The sequence below is a fragment of the Anolis carolinensis genome, unplaced genomic scaffold, assembly GCF_035594765.1.
Source record: "Anolis carolinensis isolate JA03-04 unplaced genomic scaffold, rAnoCar3.1.pri scaffold_9, whole genome shotgun sequence".
NCBI lineage: Eukaryota > Metazoa > Chordata > Lepidosauria > Squamata > Dactyloidae > Anolis > Anolis carolinensis.
Window position 1 is genome coordinate 11,177,799 of NW_026943820.1, and position 18,580 is coordinate 11,196,378.

The 18,580-nt window shown below is 44.7% G+C and overlaps 1 protein-coding gene across 1 annotated transcript; it reads left to right on the forward strand.

The window, feature by feature from the left end:
* The first annotated feature begins 1,509 nt into the window (after positions 1-1,509).
* Positions 1,510-12,063, forward strand: irx5 (iroquois homeobox 5). Its single transcript, XM_062961516.1, has 3 exons — positions 1,510-2,391; positions 6,171-6,576; positions 9,360-12,063. The coding sequence occupies exons 1-3, from the start codon at positions 2,140-2,142 to the stop codon at positions 10,118-10,120; spliced, it is 1,419 nt and encodes a 472-aa protein (XP_062817586.1). The 5' UTR covers positions 1,510-2,139; the 3' UTR covers positions 10,121-12,063.
* The last annotated feature ends 6,517 nt before the right edge of the window (positions 12,064-18,580 follow it).

Consider the following 18,580-nt stretch of genomic DNA (forward strand, 5'->3'; position numbering starts at 1 on the left):
TCCGGCTGTTGGCTCGGCTTCTCCATCCCATGCTGCAGCCCGAGAGATATTTCTCTCCACACTTACTGGAGAAATGTAAATAAATGTGTTAATATCAATACCCTACAAACAGACCCACAAAGTGGCACTGTAAGGTACAAAAAGAGAGCCCAAATGGCACAGAAAGAGAGCCCTAAACGCTTCTTTGAAAGAACAAGATATCACCCTGGACACAGAACAATGGCTTCAAACTACAGGAAAGGAGATTCCACCTGAACATTAGTAAAAATGTCCTCACTGTTAGAGCTGTTCAGCAGTGGAACTCTCTGCCTCAGAGTGTGGCGAAGGCTCCTTCTTTAGAGGCTTTGAAACAGAGGCTGGGTGGCCATCTGTTGGTGGAGATTCGAATTTGATTTTCCTGCTTCTTGGCGGTGGGTTGGACTTTAACCACTTGTGCTCCTTCTATTTTTATCAGTTTTATACTAATTTATTTTTTTTCTGTCACCAGAGATTTGAGAGAGAAACTGCAAGTGCTTCTGGTGTGACAGAATTGGCCGTCTGCAAGGACGCTGCCCATTGAAAAACCGCAAGCAGCTTCTGGTGTGAGAGAATTGGCCGTCTGCAAGGAAGTTGCCCATTGAGAAACTGCAAGTCGCTTCTGGTGTGAGAGAATTGGCCTTCTGCAAGGACATTAGTACCCATTGAGAATTTGCTTCTGGTGTGAGATAATTGGCCGGCTGCGAGGACGTTACCCATTGAGAAACTGCAAGTCGCTTCTGGTGTAGGAGAATTGGCCCTCTGCAAGGACGTTTCCCATTGAGAAACTGCTTCTAGTGTGAGAGAATTGGCCGTCTGCAAGGATATTGCCCATTGAGAAACTGCAAGTCCGTTCTGGTGTAGGAGAATTGGCTGTCTGCAAGGATGTTACCCATTGAGAAACTGCAAGTCGCTTCTGGTGAAAGTATTGGCAGTCTGCAAGGACGTTACCCATTGAGAAACTGCTTCTAGTGTGAGAGAATGGGCCGTCTGTAAGGATATTGCCCATTGAGAAACTGAAAGTGCTTCTGGTGTGAGAGAATTGGCCGTCTGTAAGGACGTTACCCAGAGGTTTCAGTCTTCAAGGACGTTGCCCAGGGGATGGCAGGATGTTTTGATGTTTTTTTTATCCTTATGGGCGGCTTCTCTCATGTCCCTGCATGGAGCTGGAGCTGACAGAGGGAGCTCATCCCACTCTCCCGGTTTGATTCCAACCAGCAACCTTCAAGTCAGCAACCCAACCTTCTTGTCATCAGCCCTGCCTGCACAGCCACCGAGGAAGACGCCTGTCTTAGATGTGGGCGAAAAGTCAGGAGGGAATGCTTCTGGAACACGGAAAACTCCCCGCAACCCTGCGTGCCATTCCTTTGCACTTCACTTTCTCCCTTGGCTTCTTTGTTTTGTTTTTGCTTCGGAATGGCGAGTCAATCTTGTTATGAAATCTATTTCATCAAGTGAGTGCTTTGGCGGATCCCAAAGGCGGGGGGGGGGGGGGGGGTTAATAAATCCTCGGCGAAATTGCAGAAAGTTGGAAGGGGAAAAGAGCTCGGCAGCCAGAGGCCGGCGCAGTTGAGCCGAAGAAAGAGAGAAGAGAGAGAGAAGAGGGGGTGGAAACACACGCCCAGAGAGAGACAGAGAGAGAGAACGCTTTCCTGGCTGGTTGGCTTCGGTTGCGAGCCCAGCAGGAGCCAACCTCCCCTTTTCTTTCTTTCTCTCTCTCTCTTCCTCCTCCTCAAACTCCCCCTCTTTTTCTCTCTCAGCCTCTTCTTCTTCTTCTTCTCTCTCTCTGGGAAGGAGGGGCTTGCTCGTCCTCGTCGGAGCCGCGTCACTCTCACAATCCTCCCCGGCGCTCCGACTTCTTTGGCAGGACCTTTTTTTTCCTCCTCGCAAAAAGGCGAGGTTGAAGCGAGGAAGAAAGAAGGAAGGCAAAGCGGAGGAGAGAAGGGAGAGAGGGGGCAGAGGAGAGAAGCCCCGCGTGGGGAGGGAGGGAAGGGGGGAAAGGAGGAAGGACGAAGCGGACAGGCGTCCAAGGAGTCGTGGTTGCGCGCCTCGGAGGAAAGAGAGCGGCGAAAGGGTCCCGGAGCTGCGGGTCGCTCTCCGGGGCTCGGGCGGGTCTATGGTGCCATGTCGTACCCTCCGGGCTACTTGTACCAGCCGTCGGCCTCCCTGGCGCTCTACTCCTGCCCGGCCTACAGCCCCGGCGTGCTCTCCGGGCCCCGCACCGAAGAGCTCGGACGCTCCTCCTCGGGCTCGGCCTTCTCGCCTTACGCCGGCTCCACCGCCTTCAGCGCCCCGTCGCCCGGCGGATACGGATCCCACCTCCAGTACGGAGCCGACCCCGCCGCCGCCGCCGCCGCTGCCTTCTCCTCCTACGTGGTGAGTAACTTCAGATCTTCCTAAAGGTCTCCAAGGGTCGCTTTTTTCTCTCCGAAACCGTGCGCTTTCTTGTTTCGGAGAGAACGCCAAGCTCTTCCAAAAAGGTCTCCAAGGGTCGCTTTTGCCTCTCCGAAACGCGTTCGGAGACAACCATCCATTCCGAGGCTCGGGAGCTCGGAAGGCACTTTGGGTTCGTTTGAAGCGCCTTCTCTTCCCTCTAGAGACAGGAGACCCCGATTCGAACCAGAACCAGCCGAAACCCCGATCCGAACCATGGAGAGAAAAGGGGTCTTTTTTGGAGGCTGACCTTTTTGGAGAAACCATTCTCTCCCCGCGTTGTTTACTCAGGAGTAACGCGCCCCAGTTTCCCCCCCTTTTCCAGGTCAGGGTTGGGTTCGGAAACAAAACCTAAAGCAAATGAAGAAAAGAATCCAATCGAGGGTTGTTGTATGTTTTCCTGGCTGTATGGCCATGTTCCTGACGTTTCGCCCACATCTATGGCAGGCATCCTCAGAGGTTGTGAGGCATGGAGAAACTTAGCAAGGAAGGTTTATATATATCTGTGGAAAGTTCAGGGTGTGAGAAGAACACTTTGTCAGTTGGTTTCAACATTCACACTGGCCTCCAACTGACAAAGAGTTCTTCTCTTACCCTGGACTTTCCATATATATATATATATATATATATATATATATATATATATGTATATAAACCTTCCTTGCTTAGTTTCTCCATACCTCACAACCTCTGAGGATGCCTGCCATAGATGTGGGCGAAACGTCAGGAGAGAATACTTCTGGAACATGGCCATACAACCCGGAAAACACAGCAACCCTGTGATCCCGGCCATGAAAGCCTTCACAACACAGAATCCAATCGAGGCTGCACTTTTTGGGGCAGGAGGAGGAAGATTGTATTTGGTTTTTCCTCCATTTAATTTAGACCAGTGGCCAGGGACCGCTTGACCAGGACTCACTTTGACCAGGGGTCACTCTCCAACATTAGTTCCAAACGGGTTCCCGGATAAGTTATTCTGAGATTCGGTTAGGTGATTTGGGGTGCTGATTCAGAAAATTGCATTGAACAAACCACATCAGCTATAGTTTCTGATACAAGACCTATGCCACCCTGTAGTCGCCATCTGCTCACCCACAGAAAACCACATTTAATCATCTAGAGCTGATGTGGTCTATCCAATGCAATGGTGGGAAGGAGTGGAAATAAAATTAATAAAATTTTCTGATACAGAACAAACGCCATCCAGTAGTTCCCACGGAAAACTGTAATTAATAATCTAGAGCTGATGTGGTCTATCCAATGCAATTTTCTGAATCAGCACCCCAAATAACTCCAGGACCAGGCCTAAAAAAACGAAGACACCAAGACAAAAAAAATTTTTTTTGGTTGTGTTGTATTATTATCTGTAGTAACTGTGACTTTTTGGACCACTAGTGGTCCACGGAACCACTGATTTAGACAAAATATCAAATCGCCAATCCTTTCTTGGAGACCCCCCCCCCCCCCAGTCACTTTGGTTCCATTGACTCCAAGGAGTAGCAGCTTGCTTCAAACTGGATCCCACCCCCCATATATTTCGGGTAATGCAGAAAGGCGCCCATAGCTGCGGTTTCCGAAATGTGCACGCCCGCAAAAAGAAATACACAGTCATGGATTTTCATGTGTCCACTCTGGATGCGACTTTGTTTTTAGTTGGAGCGATCGTGCGGAAGGCTGCAATATTATTTACTTCTGAAGTTCTGTTCTAGGGTCGACACACGTGCGTACCTTTCAATAGGAATAGACATACATACACATATAATATAGACCCCGACTTGCAGTTGTTTGCATTCTGGTCCAGCCAAGCCATTGAGATTGCCCAAGGAAAAAGAAGAAAAGGAAGGCGAAGGGAGGAAGAAAGAAAGGAGAAGACCCGAGCGCTCTGTGACGCATTCTATTGCGCTTTAATTTTCCCCTTGCATTGCAAAACATTATTATTATTTATTATTTGATATACAACAAAATTAGTAGACAACAAACAAGATCACTATGCTGGCTGTTGTATTGGATCACACTTCGGACACTTCCCAATTATTATTAATAATAGCAATAATAATAATAATAATAATAATAATAATAATAATAATAATAATAATAATAATAATTAATATTAATAATTAGCACTTTCCTTACGAATGCCATCATTCATATGAGGATTATAATCGCGATTTCAAATTCTCGGCGTCCCTGCCCCCAATTATCCTACTTTTCAGCCCTTAAGAAATCCCCAGAGTCAATAAGGATCCGCACCTGGCAAACCTTTTTCCAGAAGGAACCCCGAAAGGGCATGAAGGAACCAACTGGATCTTTTGTTTCTCCTTCAATTTAGTTTATTTCTCCTTCAATTTAGCTACTTTCTCCTCCCGTTCCCCGTCCTTCCAACTCGATTTGGAGAAAGAATTGGGAGAACTTGCTTCCAAAGCGAAAGCTGAGAAGATTACGGGTTTTTCCGAGAGTTCCAAGTGTAGCAAAAGAGGTTTTCCTTTGAGGGTGAAAGGGGCGCATTTGGGTTTTGCTGGTCCCAATCCCGCTTCTCAAATGGAGAAAAATACAAGGTTATATATTTATTTTACATTCCCTTGCAAAGGGCAGGTGGAGACCCCCCCCCCCTTGTTGGCAACTGAATAACAAGAAGAGATGAGTAGCAATAAGGAAATGTCCTGAACCCGCGTTCAGACGTTCGGGGTCCACGCGTGTTTAGCCGACACGCGAATCGCCCAGGCCGAGTTTGTTCTTGGGATGAGAAGCAACAAAAGAACACGAATCTTTAGCGGGGAAGAAATCGATGTGTCCTTTGAGTGGAGGAAATATGGGTCCTATGGAAATGTATTTGGGGTGGAGGAAATCTAGGTTCTAATGGAGATGTCTTTGGTGTAGAAGAAATTAGAGTCCTACAGAAATGTCCTTTGTGTGGAGGAATTTGGGGTCCCATGGAAATTTATTTGGGGTGGAGGAAATCGATGTTCCAATTGAGGTCTTCTTTGGGTGAAGGAAATCTAGGTTCTAATGGAGGTATCTTCAGGGTGGAGGAAATATGTATCCTATGGAGATGTCCTTTGGGTGGAGGAAATTGAGGTCCTATGGAAATTTATTTGGGGTCGAGCAAATCTAGAGACCTATGGAGATGTCATTTGGGTGGATGAAATCTAAGTTCCAATAGAGATGTATTTGGGGTGGAGGAAATCGATGGTCCAATTGAGGTCTTCTTTGGGTGAAGGAAATCTAGGTTCTAATGGAGATATCTTTAGAGTGGAGGAAATCTAGAGTCCTGTGCAGATGTCCTTTGGGTGGAGGAAATCTAGGTTTCATTGAAGATGTATTTGGGGTGGAGAATATTAGGGCGGAGAATATTAGGGCCCTGTGGAGATGTCTTTCAGGTGGAGGAAATCTAAGTCATATGGAGATGTCCTTTGGGTGGAGGAAATTTGGGTCCTGTAGAAATTGATTTGGGGTAGAAAATATTAGGGTCCCATGGAAATGTATTTGGGGTGGAGGAAATCTAGGTTCTATTGGAAATGTCTTCGGGATGGAGGAAATATGGGGTCTTATGGAGTGGTCTTTGGGGTGGAGGAAATCTAGAATCCTATGGAAAGGTCTTTGGGGTGGAGGAAATATGGGTCCTATGAAGAGCTCTTGTTCCATGGTTACATTCAGAAGTGCCAATACATGTGCCCCCTTCCTTCCTCCTCTTCACCTCTCTTTCTCTGCCCCTCTGTCTGCAGGGCTCCCCCTACGACCACAGCCCGGGCATGGCGGGCTCCTTGGGCTACCACCCCTACGCGGCCCCCTTGGGCTCCTACCCCTACGGCGACCCGGCCTACCGGAAGAACGCCACCCGCGACGCCACGGCCACGCTCAAGGCCTGGCTGAACGAGCACCGCAAGAACCCCTACCCGACCAAGGGCGAGAAGATCATGCTGGCCATCATCACCAAGATGACCCTCACCCAGGTCTCCACCTGGTTCGCCAACGCCCGGAGGAGGCTCAAGAAGGAGAACAAGATGACCTGGACCCCGAGGAACCGGAGCGAAGACGAGGAAGAGGAGGAGAACATCGACTTGGAGAAGAACGACGAGGAGGAAGCCCAGAAGGTGGAGGAGAAGGGCGACCCCGAGGCCACGGAGATCGGTAAGGAGGGAGACTGAGAGGGGAAGCTGGGGAGGAGAGCAGAAGGCTCCTTTCTTTGGCCTGAACTCCCGGGGAGATATTGACCTGGGCCATCAGAAAGAGGCGAGATGTTTGGGAGGCCCAATTGAAGTAGACTCATAGGAATGAATGGGAGAGAAAGGAAGGATGGAAGGTAAGAGGGAGGGGATGCTTAGGAGAAGGTCAAAAGACTCTCTTCTTGTATCTAAACCTCCGAGCAGAAGATGACCTGGGCCACCAGAGGGAGGTGAGATGTTTCAGAAAACCAGTTGAAGTAGAATCATGGACCGAATGGGAGAGTGGAATCGCTTTCTCAGCCTGGGTCAAGGAGGAGATAAGATGTTGCACTGCAAGTCCCAGCAGCATTAAAGAATGTTGAGAGTGATAGTCCAACAACAGCTGGTGGACTGTGCACTTGAAGCTAGGTCAAGTCCATCTCCTTTGTTAAAATGGTTCGACCCTAAGCTCTAACTGAGAAGAGAGACTCAGAGATCAGTGAGAAGCATTGAAATGGACTTAACCCAGTTGCCTTCCAACTTGAGTTGAGGCCTCCTCTTCTCGGCCTCAGGGCCCTTCCACACAGTTGTATAAAATCCACATTATATGGCAATAGAGACTCAGATATTACATTTCATATGGCTCTTGATTCACCATCAAGTGGTGGGTTGTCCATATTGGTCGGGACTGATTCTGAATCAAACTTCCAGGCCTAATGGGCCAGTGGAGTTGGTGTTGGAGAAGAGTTCTTTGGGTGGAAGAGTTCCTTGGGGAGGGAACTCACTGTTAAATCTGGAATATCACCACCTTGTAGCACTTTGGAAACCGAAAGGATCAAAAAAATGTTCATACTTTATAGTAGCTTGGGTAGGTTACTTCTTCTCCTGAGACAGTAGACTTCAGCCTAGGAAAGCTTCAGGAGATATTGTGAGGTGAATACAGCTGTAGGCCAAGCTATGGAATCAGGGAAGCTGAGGGTCCTTCCACACAGCCATATAACCCAGAGTATGAAGGCAGAAAATCCCATATTATCTGCTTTGAATTGGGTTATCTGAGTTCACATTGTTCAAAGCAGAAAATGTTGGATTTTATTCAGGTGTAGAAGGGGCCTAAGAAGGTTGGGAGCCCTCCCTGCCAGAGAGTGCGCACAACTGCTAAAATTCCATAAACTGGAGTCAAAGTGGGTTAATTGGGCAGTGTAGATGCCCCCAAAGACTCCAGAGATTGCATCCTTGGGGAGGAAAGGAAGAGGATGGATCCCCAGAGCCTTGGAGCCAATGCCAGATGCCAGAATTATTGGAGTTTTGTGTGATTCCAGACTGTGGTTCCGGACCAGCAGCGTTTGCTCCTTGCCTGCATCTTTGAAGATGCCATCCACAGGTGCAGGTGAAAGGTGTTGGGGAATCTGGGTTGTTATGACTCAAAATAACCCTCAGTTGAGGTGATTCCACCATAAATATTGCAGTGTACCAGAAATAAACTTCATAGCCAGCAGAATCATACTGTGTGGTGAGCTAGGATATGCTTTCACTCCATAGGATGGCAGAAGATTGCAGAGTCAGAACTTTAGGTTCAAAAATATTTATTGAAGTAAAAGAAATACATCCTTGATAGAAAAGGTCTTGGAGCCTTCTAGCTTACTAATTCTCATCTTCTAAAAAAGGTAATGGGTTATGGGCCCAGTAAGGATTCATTTTGCCTCTCTAGGCAAAATGTAGCAAGGTCCACACAACTACATTTTGCCTAGAGAGGCAAAATGAATCCTTACTGGACCCATAACCCATTGTTGGGGAATCAGAGCTGTTAGGCTCAAAAATAACCCTCAGCTAGGGTGATTCCACCATAAATATAACAGAGTACCAGAAGTAAACTTCACAACCAGCAGAAACTTAGGTGTGGTGAGCTAGGATAAGCTTTTGCCTCAAGAGGCAAAATGCATCCTTACTGGGTCCATAGGAGCCTCCGGTGCATAGAGGATTAAAGCCTTGTAACTTGAAGGTTGGGTTGCTGACCTGAAGGCTGCCAGGTTTGAATCCCACCCGGGGAGAGCGTGGGCAGCGTCCTTGCAGACGGCCAATTCTCTCACACCAGAAGCGACTCAGGTTGCTCCTGTTATGGAAAAAAATTGGGCCCATAACCCATTGTTGGGGAATTTCAAAATAACTCTCAGCTGGGGTGATTCCACTATAAATATAGCAAAGTACGGAAGTAAACTTCATAACCAGCAGAAACTTAGGCGTGGTGAGCTAGGGTAAGCTTTTAAGGTAAAGGTAAAGGTTTTCCCTGACGTTAAGTCCAGTCATGTCTGACTCTGGGGGTTGGTGCTCATCTCCATTTCTAAGCCGAACATGTCCGTAGACACCTCCAAGGTGATGTAGCCGCCATGACTGCATGGAGCGGTACCTATTGATCTACTCACATTTGCATGTTTTCGAACTGCTAGGTTGGCAGAAGCTGGAGCTAACACTCTCCCGGGATTTGAACCTGGGACCTTTCGGTCTGCAAGTTCAGCAGCTCACCGCTTTAACGCACTTCTCCACCGGGGCTCCTCCTATAGAGTAAGCTTTTACTCTATAGGAAATGCTGTTAGAAGACGGCCATACCTGTTTCGGGGTGATTCAAGACATAGTGAGAGAGTGGAAACTGAGTCTCTGAGAATGTGCCACCAAATAGTGTAGGCCTCCTTCTTTCGCGGGCCAAGGAAGGGGCATCAGAACTTCACTTGGGGTCCTGACTGTTGTTCTTTCCCTTCTTATTCGGCTCCCCAGGTTCGACGGAGCCTAAGGCTTCTTCTCTCCAAGGCCGAGACGCCGATTTAGGCGCCTCCAGCGATTCGGACTGCAAGGAGACGCCCGAGGAGCAGCTGCTGCTGAAGCCTGCGTCTCCTGCTCCTCCGCCGCCGCCTCCTCCTCCCGCCCGCCTCCTGCTCCACGTCCATCACTCCCAGCTCCTGCAGCACGCGTCCCATCATCCCCAGGGCGAGGAGGACCCCCATTCCGTGTACGGACCCCCTTCGGCGGCGGAGCTGGGCCCTCCTCCGCACCACAAAGCGGGCGCCACGTCGGTGATCCAGGCGGCCGCGCCTCCTCCTCCTCCTCCGCCTCCTCCCGCGCAGGGCTCGGCGATGAAGCCCAAGCTGTGGTCCTTGGCGGAGATCGCCACGTCGGGGGACAAAGGCAAGGAGGGCGAGGAGTCCCCCACGCCGCGCGGGCCCGCCTCCTCCCTCCCGCGGCCCCTTTACTACCCCGCGGGGCCTTTCTACCCCGGCTACACGAACTACAGCGCCTTCGGACACCTCCACGGCAACCCTGCCTCCTCCGCGCCCTCCTCCTCCTCCTCCTCCTCCTCCTCCTCCTCGACGTCGTCTTCTTCCTCCGCCCCTCCGCCTCCCTTGAACGGATTACACCAGACGCTCTTGAGCCGGGCGGAGGCCTTGGCCAAGGAGACCAAGCTGCTCCGGAGCCAGTCCCACTTCGACCTCAGCAAAGACTCGCCTTACGAACTGAAGAAAGGTATGTCCCAGCTTTAATGGGAAGCGGAATGACAGCGGGACCCTTGGCTTCCGGCCGCAAGCACCCAGGAAAGACTTGTAGGATGTCTTGCTTTTTTTTTGTTGTTGTTGTTTCCCCCTCCTTACAGGCAGTCCTCGAGTTGCACAAACATCCGGCTTGCAAACGACTCCCAGTTGAGAAAGGGGTGAGACAACAGAAAGTGAGGAAGAGCTACATTTAGGAAGGGAAATCCTTTAATCAATTCTCAATTGAAGCTTTATCCAATGCAAACCAAATTCACCAAAATCCCATTCTCACAGGGACACAAGGCGAGGGGAAATCTCCTGAACAGAGGCCCAGGCAGGAAAGGAAACACCACAAGGCTGTAGCCAAAGGGGGGGGGGGGGGTTAGGGGTCCCCCCCCCGAAATTTTTCAGGTTTACTCATGAATTTTAACAGATTAACCAAATCCCCATGAGTGTCCATTGAAGTTTATCTCTCTTGAGTGTCCACTGAAGTTTATCCATGGAGCCTGATTTCTAAATTATTTTTGAACTCCATGGATAAACTTCAGTGATTCGCTAAAAAAAAAAAATTCAACCCCCCCTCCCCGATTTTTTTCTGGCTATGGCCCTTGTTTTACCCCTTCCTAATGCTATCCAAAACTATGGATATGGATATATATGGATATGGATATCCATATATCCTCATCCACACACAGACATACAAACATATATCCACATCCATATCCCCATATATATCCATATCTATATCCATATCTTCATCCATATCCATATTCATATCTGCATCTGGATCTACATATATATATAAAGATGTAGATGTACATGTAGCTACAACTATATCCATCTCTACATCTGGATATGGATATATATGGATATATTCATATTCAGATGTAGATATGGATATAGATGTAGCTACATCTACATCTACATCTGGACATATATATGGATATGGATATATATGTCATATCTATATCCATAATCATATAGCTACATCTACATCAGGATATATAGATATAGATATATGTAGATATATGGGGATATATATATATATCCATATCCACATATGGATATGGATATTGATATATGGATATGGACATGGTTATGAATATATATATATATATATATATATATATATATATATATATATATCTCCATAATTATATATATATATCCATATCTACACCTGAATATGAATATATATGTGGATATGGATAAAAATGTATCCCTATATCTCTGGAGTTAACGCTTTAAAAAGTCCCTGTTCCGACTTACATACAAATTCCACTACTGCAGAACTTCCCCTGTTCGTAACTCGGGGACTGCCTGTACTCCCTCTTTTCCCCCCAACTTCGGGCACATCTACGCTGATCCAAAAAATGTGAGATTTAGACCCCCATCTGCACTGCGATATAATGCAACTCTGCCTCAAAGGGGCCGAGAAAGGATCCATTCTATGGAGTCCATGGAGATGCTTCTACACTGTGGAATGAATCTAGTTGGAGACCATTTTCCAACCGTGCCATGCTGTCAGGGGGGTTGTAATTCAAACAGGTCTTCTCGGTTTCCACAGCGTTGAGTAGGGTCAACTTGCATTCATTCCTGAGTGTAGATGTGATAAATCCCAAATGGGCAGCTGGGTGCATCTACACTGTTGAATTAATGCAGTTTAAGACCACTTGAACCGCCATGGAATGCTGGGAATCCTACTTTGATGGGCGATAAAACTAAAAAGACAGGCACCTTCAACACAGCTGGATAAAATCCCATATTTTCTGGAGTTATTGTGCGTTTTCCGGGCTGTATGGCCATGTTCCAGAAGCATTGTCTCCTGACGTTTCGCCCACATCTATGGCAGTCATCCTCAGAGGTTGTGAGAGAGGTGTGTGTGTATATGTATATGTGTGCATATAAAAATTATTTTATATATAATATATGCAATATATATATATATATATATATATATATATATATATATATATATATATAAAAAAAAATATATATATACATACATATACACACACACACACACATATATACACACACACACACACACACACACACACACACACACACACACACACATATATATATATATATATATATATATATATATATATATATATATATACATACACACACACACACACACCTCACAACCTCTGAGGATGCCTGCCATAGATGTGGGCGAAACGTCAGGAGAGAATGCTTCTGGAACATGGCTATCCCTGTGATTCCGGCCGTGAAAGCCTTCGACAACACACATTTTCTGCTTTGATCCGGAATATATGCCAGTGTGGACTCAGATAATCCAGTTCAAAGCATATATTATAGGATTTTCTGCCTTGATATATTGGATTATATGGCTGTTTAAAAGGGCTCTGACAGCACTCTTAAAGTGGAACCAAACTGAGTTAATTCTGCAGTGTAGACACGCCCCACCAAAGCAGGTTCTGAGAGAGGTTTGGAAATTTATTTCTGTTTGTTTTTCATTCGGTTTCAACACCCAACGTGGTTTACCCCTCTGTATATCTCGGATTTGGATTAACCCGGTTTTAAGGCCAGTGTAGATGTGCCCCATTTGCTTTCTTCAATCTCAACCCCTTTCCACTTTCTTTTTCTCTGTGTTTTTTTGTTGCTGTTTTTAATTTATTCGATGCAAATCTTGAATATTTTTATGTTATGGGGGATTTTTTTTGCCCCTGGGGGAGCTTGCCAAGAAAGCAAAGGCGACTCAAAGAAGACAATGAGCAGAAAGTCAGCAACTCTCCCATTTCTTTCTCTCTATTTTTTTCTTCTTTTCTTGGTTTTGGAGCAAAGGGGTTCAAGTCTTAAGAACTGCAAAAAAAAGGGTGTTTTGCGTTGCCGGGAAAGAGGCGGAAGCTGTTTGTAATGAACCTTTCGGACTTTCTGTATATTTAAATGTAGCTCCTCTCTCTCCTTTTTTTGGTTTTTGTTTTTGTATTTAAATCGGGAACGCCATCCTCTTGGAAGTAAATTATGAAACCCAAAACCACCTGTACAGCCCATCCATGTCGGGTTTGTTTTTTTTTTTTGGCTAATATAAATATGAACTATAAATATGAATATATTATATATACATTTCTGTGTCTTTTCCCAAATTGTTTCATAGTTTTAAATATATATATATATAAAATTATAAATATAAATATATATCTCTACAAGTTTAAATTAAATTTTTATGCCTATTGAATTGCTGGTAGTAGCATTATATTCTTGGCCGGCGCGAAGCCCTTTTCCGGTGGTGTGTTGTTTTTGTTTTGGGGAGGGAATATAATCGCTTGATAACAACAACAACAACAACATTACTATTGTTGTTGCTTGATTAAGTATTATAACTGCAGATTCTTTTGGCAAATGTTGGTATTTATGTATTTATTGTATTGAAATCCGTTTTAATATATGGGGAAAGTAATGTTAGTGAGGCAAAACTAAAGAAGAGAATAGTCATAGAAAATATATACTGTATATATATTTTAAAGCGATAGGATTCAACCCCAAATTCTCTATATAGAAATAAGAGAATTGTTCCGCTTTTTTAATATTTTACTTTTTTCAGACACAATTTAAAGATTGAAGGGATTGGGGTTTTTGGAGAGAAGAAAGGAATGCAGGAGAGGGGTATCTTCACGGTAGAATTAACGCAGTTTGATCCCGCTTTAACCACAGGATCCTTGGATTTGCAGTTTGGTGAGGCCCCAGGACTCTTGGGCAACTCCAAAGGTTCCAGAGTTAAAGCGGGATCAAACCTCATTATCCTGACAGTGTAGGCACACCCTTGAAAAGGTTTTGGAGAGATGTCTACATGGTAGAATTAACGCAGTTTGATCCCGCTTTAACCACGGGATCCTTGGATTTGCAGTTTGGTGAAGCTCTAGGACTCTTGGGAAAATCCAAAGGTTCCAGAGTTAAAGCGGGATCAAACCGCATTAACCAGACAGTGTAGACGCACCCCTGGAAAGCTTTGGGAGTAATAATAATAATAATAATAATAATAATAATAATAATAATAACAATAATAGCTTTATTTTTATATCCCACCTCCATCTCCCTGAAGGGATTCGGGGCGGCTAACATGGGGCCAAGCCTGAGTTTCTACACGGTAGAATTAACGCAGTTTGGTCCCGCTTTAACTGCCATCGCTCAATGCTATGGGCTTCTTGGATTTGCAGTTTGGTGAGGCCCCAGGACTCTTGGGCAAACGCCAAAGGTTCCAGAGTTAAAGCGTGATCAAACCGCATTAACCCGATAGTGTAGACGCACCCTTGGCAAGCTTTTCTACACGGTAGAATTAACGTAGTTTGGTCCCGTTTAAACTGCAATCTCTCAATGCTATGGGCTTCTTGGATCTACAGTTTGGTGAGGCCTCAGGACTCTTGGGCAACTCCAAAGGTTCCAGAGTTAAAGCGGGTCCAAACCATATTAACCCGACAGTATGGAAAGCTTTTCTACACGATGGAATTAACGCAGTTTGATCCCGCTTAAACTGCAGTCGCTCAACGCTATGGGAACCTTGCAGTTTGGTGAGGCCCCAGGACTCTTGGGCAAACTCCAAAGGTTCCAGAGTGAAAGCGGCTCCAAACCGCGTTAACCCAACAGTGTAGACGCCCCCTTGGAAAGCTTTACGTCCATTCATTTGGGGAGAGGGGCACCGGAAATGGGGGGGGGGCGGCAGATGGGGGAAGCCCCCTGTCTCTTAACCTAATTACTCCCAATCAGTGCCGGCCTTTATGCAAAGCAGTCCGCGTGTGAACTTGGCTAATGAGTTCGATTTTATGCCAGATTTATTTCTTATTACTATTTCAAGGCTCCGCCGAGGTCTTACGCAGAAGGGGTTCGGGGAATAGGCATTAAGGCAATCCACCGGGGAGCAGCGCCTCTGTGTGTGTGTGTGTGTAAAATACTCACTCCCCTCTTTTCCCTAAAATAGTAACTTTCCCCACTTCTGAGGTTGTGTGACACACCTTGAAAAAAAACCTCACAATCCTTTCCCCGGCCCTAGAATGCCTCCTACTTTGTTGTGTGTGTGTTCAGAGATACACACTCGCTAAAATTCCTCCCGGCAGAGAAACACAGACTTTCCTAATTCCTTCCAATTCAATATCATATATTATTAATAGTATTAATAATAATTAGTATTAATAATTGCATTATTACTAATAAGTCCATTATTATTATTATTGTATTAATTGTGCATTGGAATTATTTCTGATTACTATTTCAAGGCTCCACGAAATTATTAGGCAGAAGGGATTAATAATAGTGATCATGCTAATAATAATAATAATAATAATAATTTTATTTCATGAACTCGATAAAACATATATATTAAAAGACACAAGGCTAAGATTATAATGCATTAGTGCATCAGATTTATTTCTGATTACTATTTAAAGGCTTCCTTTGAGTTATTATGCAGAAGGGATTAATAATAGTAATTATCATGCTAATAATAATAATAATAATAATTTTATTTCATGAACTCAATAAAACATATATATTAAAAGACACAGGCCTAAGATTAGAATGCATTGCTGCATGCAGAGAAACACACCAGCTTTTGCCATTTCTTCCACTTTTATTGCGTGTGTGCAAAAACACACAACTTTATAGTTTTGGGCAATTCTGTTGCCTCTGGACCCCAATTCATTGTGTGTCTGCAGAAAAGGCATAACTGCCTATTAATCCCCCCTCCTCCAGTTTCATTTGTATCTGCACAAAGGCACAATCCCATAGTTTCTCCAAATGCAATAACACAACACCACAATTGCTTCCAATTCAGATTCTCAAACCCATTCTCTTCATTCATTCTCTGTATGTGGAGCAACACAACGCCATCATTATTTTCCCCAATTCAGTCTCTGTGTGGAGAGACACAACCCTGTAATTTCCCCAAATTCAATTTTGTTTGTAGCAACACACAACTCCATAATGTCTCCAAACTCAGTGTATGTCTAAGGCCATAATCCCTTTCAAATCAGTCTTTGTGTGTGTATGTGTGTGTATAGTTTCTGCCAATTTAGAAATGCTTCTGACTTAGGGTATGCAATGCATATATACAGACAACCCCATAATTTCCTTAAATCCACTCTTCTTTGTGCGAAGATTACACAACCCCCATTCCTCCTAATGTATGTGTCTGTAGAGAGTCGGTTTGTGTGTGTATATACACACAGCTTTATAATTTCTGTCAGTCTGTGAACACATCACCTCCAGAAATGCTCCCATAGAAAGGCAAAGAGCTCCATAATGTTTCCAAGTTGGTCTCTCTGTGTGTAGTAAAGACACAACTCCCACTGATATCCACAAATGTTGTACAGAGAGACCCACAAACCCCATAATGCCTGCCAATTGAGTTGCTATGTAGGACAGACTCCCAACTCTTGACACAACTTCTACAAAAGCTCCCAATATTGTGTGTATAACACACCACAATTGAGTTTCTATTTAGAACAGACGTCCAACTCTTGACACAACCTCCACAAAGGCTCCCAATATTGTGTGTATATACACACACCACAAATCTTACAATCCTATAATATTTCCAGTTTAGTCTCTGAACCACAGAAAGGCACAACTCTCACACACCCTACATGCATGTTCACAATATTGTGTACACAGAAACACAACCCCATACATAAGAGACATGCAACCCAGTAATGTTTCTAGTTCAATTTCTTTCTGTAGAGTACAGACCCACAATCACAGTTTTTCAGCCCATTCTGCATGTTTGTGTGCACGGAAAAACACCCATAATCTCTCCCAGTTCAGCCTCTTTCTTTGTGTGAAGTAGAGACACACAATTTCCACACAACTTCTATAAACGGTTTCAATATTGTGTGTGGAGACAAAAACCTCAAGTTTCCAATTCACATTCCCTGTGTAGAGACCTGCAACTCCTAATATTCCTTTGGTTTGTTTGTATGGGCAGAAGCACACAACCCCTACGTACACATAACTCCACACACAGTGTGTGTATACATACACAAACAATGTAATCCCTCCCAGTTTGGTGCGCCTTTACGCACAAACACACAGTGCGCGATCCAAAACAAAGCGCCTTCCCCATTTGGCGTCTCCAAATTGTGCAAGAAATGTACAGTATAGGATATATTATATATATATCTCGCGTGTCCGATGTGGTCACGTCTGAAAGGAGGCAGAAGCGGGTCGCCCTTGGACCGCTTCCCAAATTCACAGGTAGGTGTCAGACTTGTACCGGATTTCCAACCGGCTTCGGATTGGAACCGAGTTCTCTTTCGCTCTCTCTCCTTGAAAGAGCGAAAGGGAAAAAGAAACCTCTTCCCAAAATGCCAACTTCTTTGGAGTCCCTTTAGAAAAAAGGCCTTGCTCCATCTCCCCCAAAAAGTGTGCCCTTAAATCACACACTTTGTGCCTAAAAACCCTGTAGTAAAACAGCATCGCAATGATATCTTATTTCAGTTTTAAAGAAGGGGAAAGAGTCTTAAGACCCATCGCCAGAAAGAGGAGCAATTACGCATTGCAATCCTGTTTCCTCCAGTTGGGAAATAGGTTGTTATTCCCGCCTTAAATGCTATCCTTTCTTCCTTCCTTCCTTGGAAGTAAATACAGTCAGTTACAGTTCCAAGATAGCGAATAAGAAGTGCTCTCAAACGGATTTACTTGAGAGTAAAGGCCGTTTCTTAGGAAAGGTAGTGTTGGAGGTTTGTGCGTCTTAGCCAAATCTGCATCTTCTTTAAAATTGCGCTCTCAACTCTTACAAGCAGATCAAAGGGACTGATCTTGCTTAGGAGTAGATCTTTGGGCGAGTCACATACTCTCAGCCCTCGGGAAGCCTTTTAGGATTGCCATAAAAAGGAAAGGCAGACAACAACAACAACAACAACCACAACCACAACCACAACAACAACAACGAGATGCTCAAGACTGTATTGTTAGCTGGCGAGGGAACGACCTTACTTTTGAGTAGAAGCGCAAAACCTGGCAATATAGCTCTTTGTAGTCCGTAGCTCGGTATTTTAAAAGAGCTATTACAAATCCAAAGCAAAATAATAATAATAATAATAATAATAATAATAATATCTCTCTCCTCCCCCCAAAAACCCCCCACAGCTTCATTTTGTGGTGATGTAACCCATTTTTGATTTGGCTTGGGTTGGGTTGGGTTGTCTTTGGCAGCATGGCTTTGAACACTTCTAAAATCAATCTGCATACAATTATATATCTTATAATGATATATATTAATATACATGAAATTATGTATTGTATAATTATGTGTGTATATATTTATATAATCTAGTATTTATTTTTTTATATACTGTATATGTTGTATAGATCATAAAACATACATAGAGAGAAGTAGGGAGTTTCGGAAGAGAAATCTATACTAAAAATTATCTGCATCAAAGTATATTTATATATCTACATAGCTATAATTTTCTCTTTCTTTCTATATCATAAAGGGATACACACACA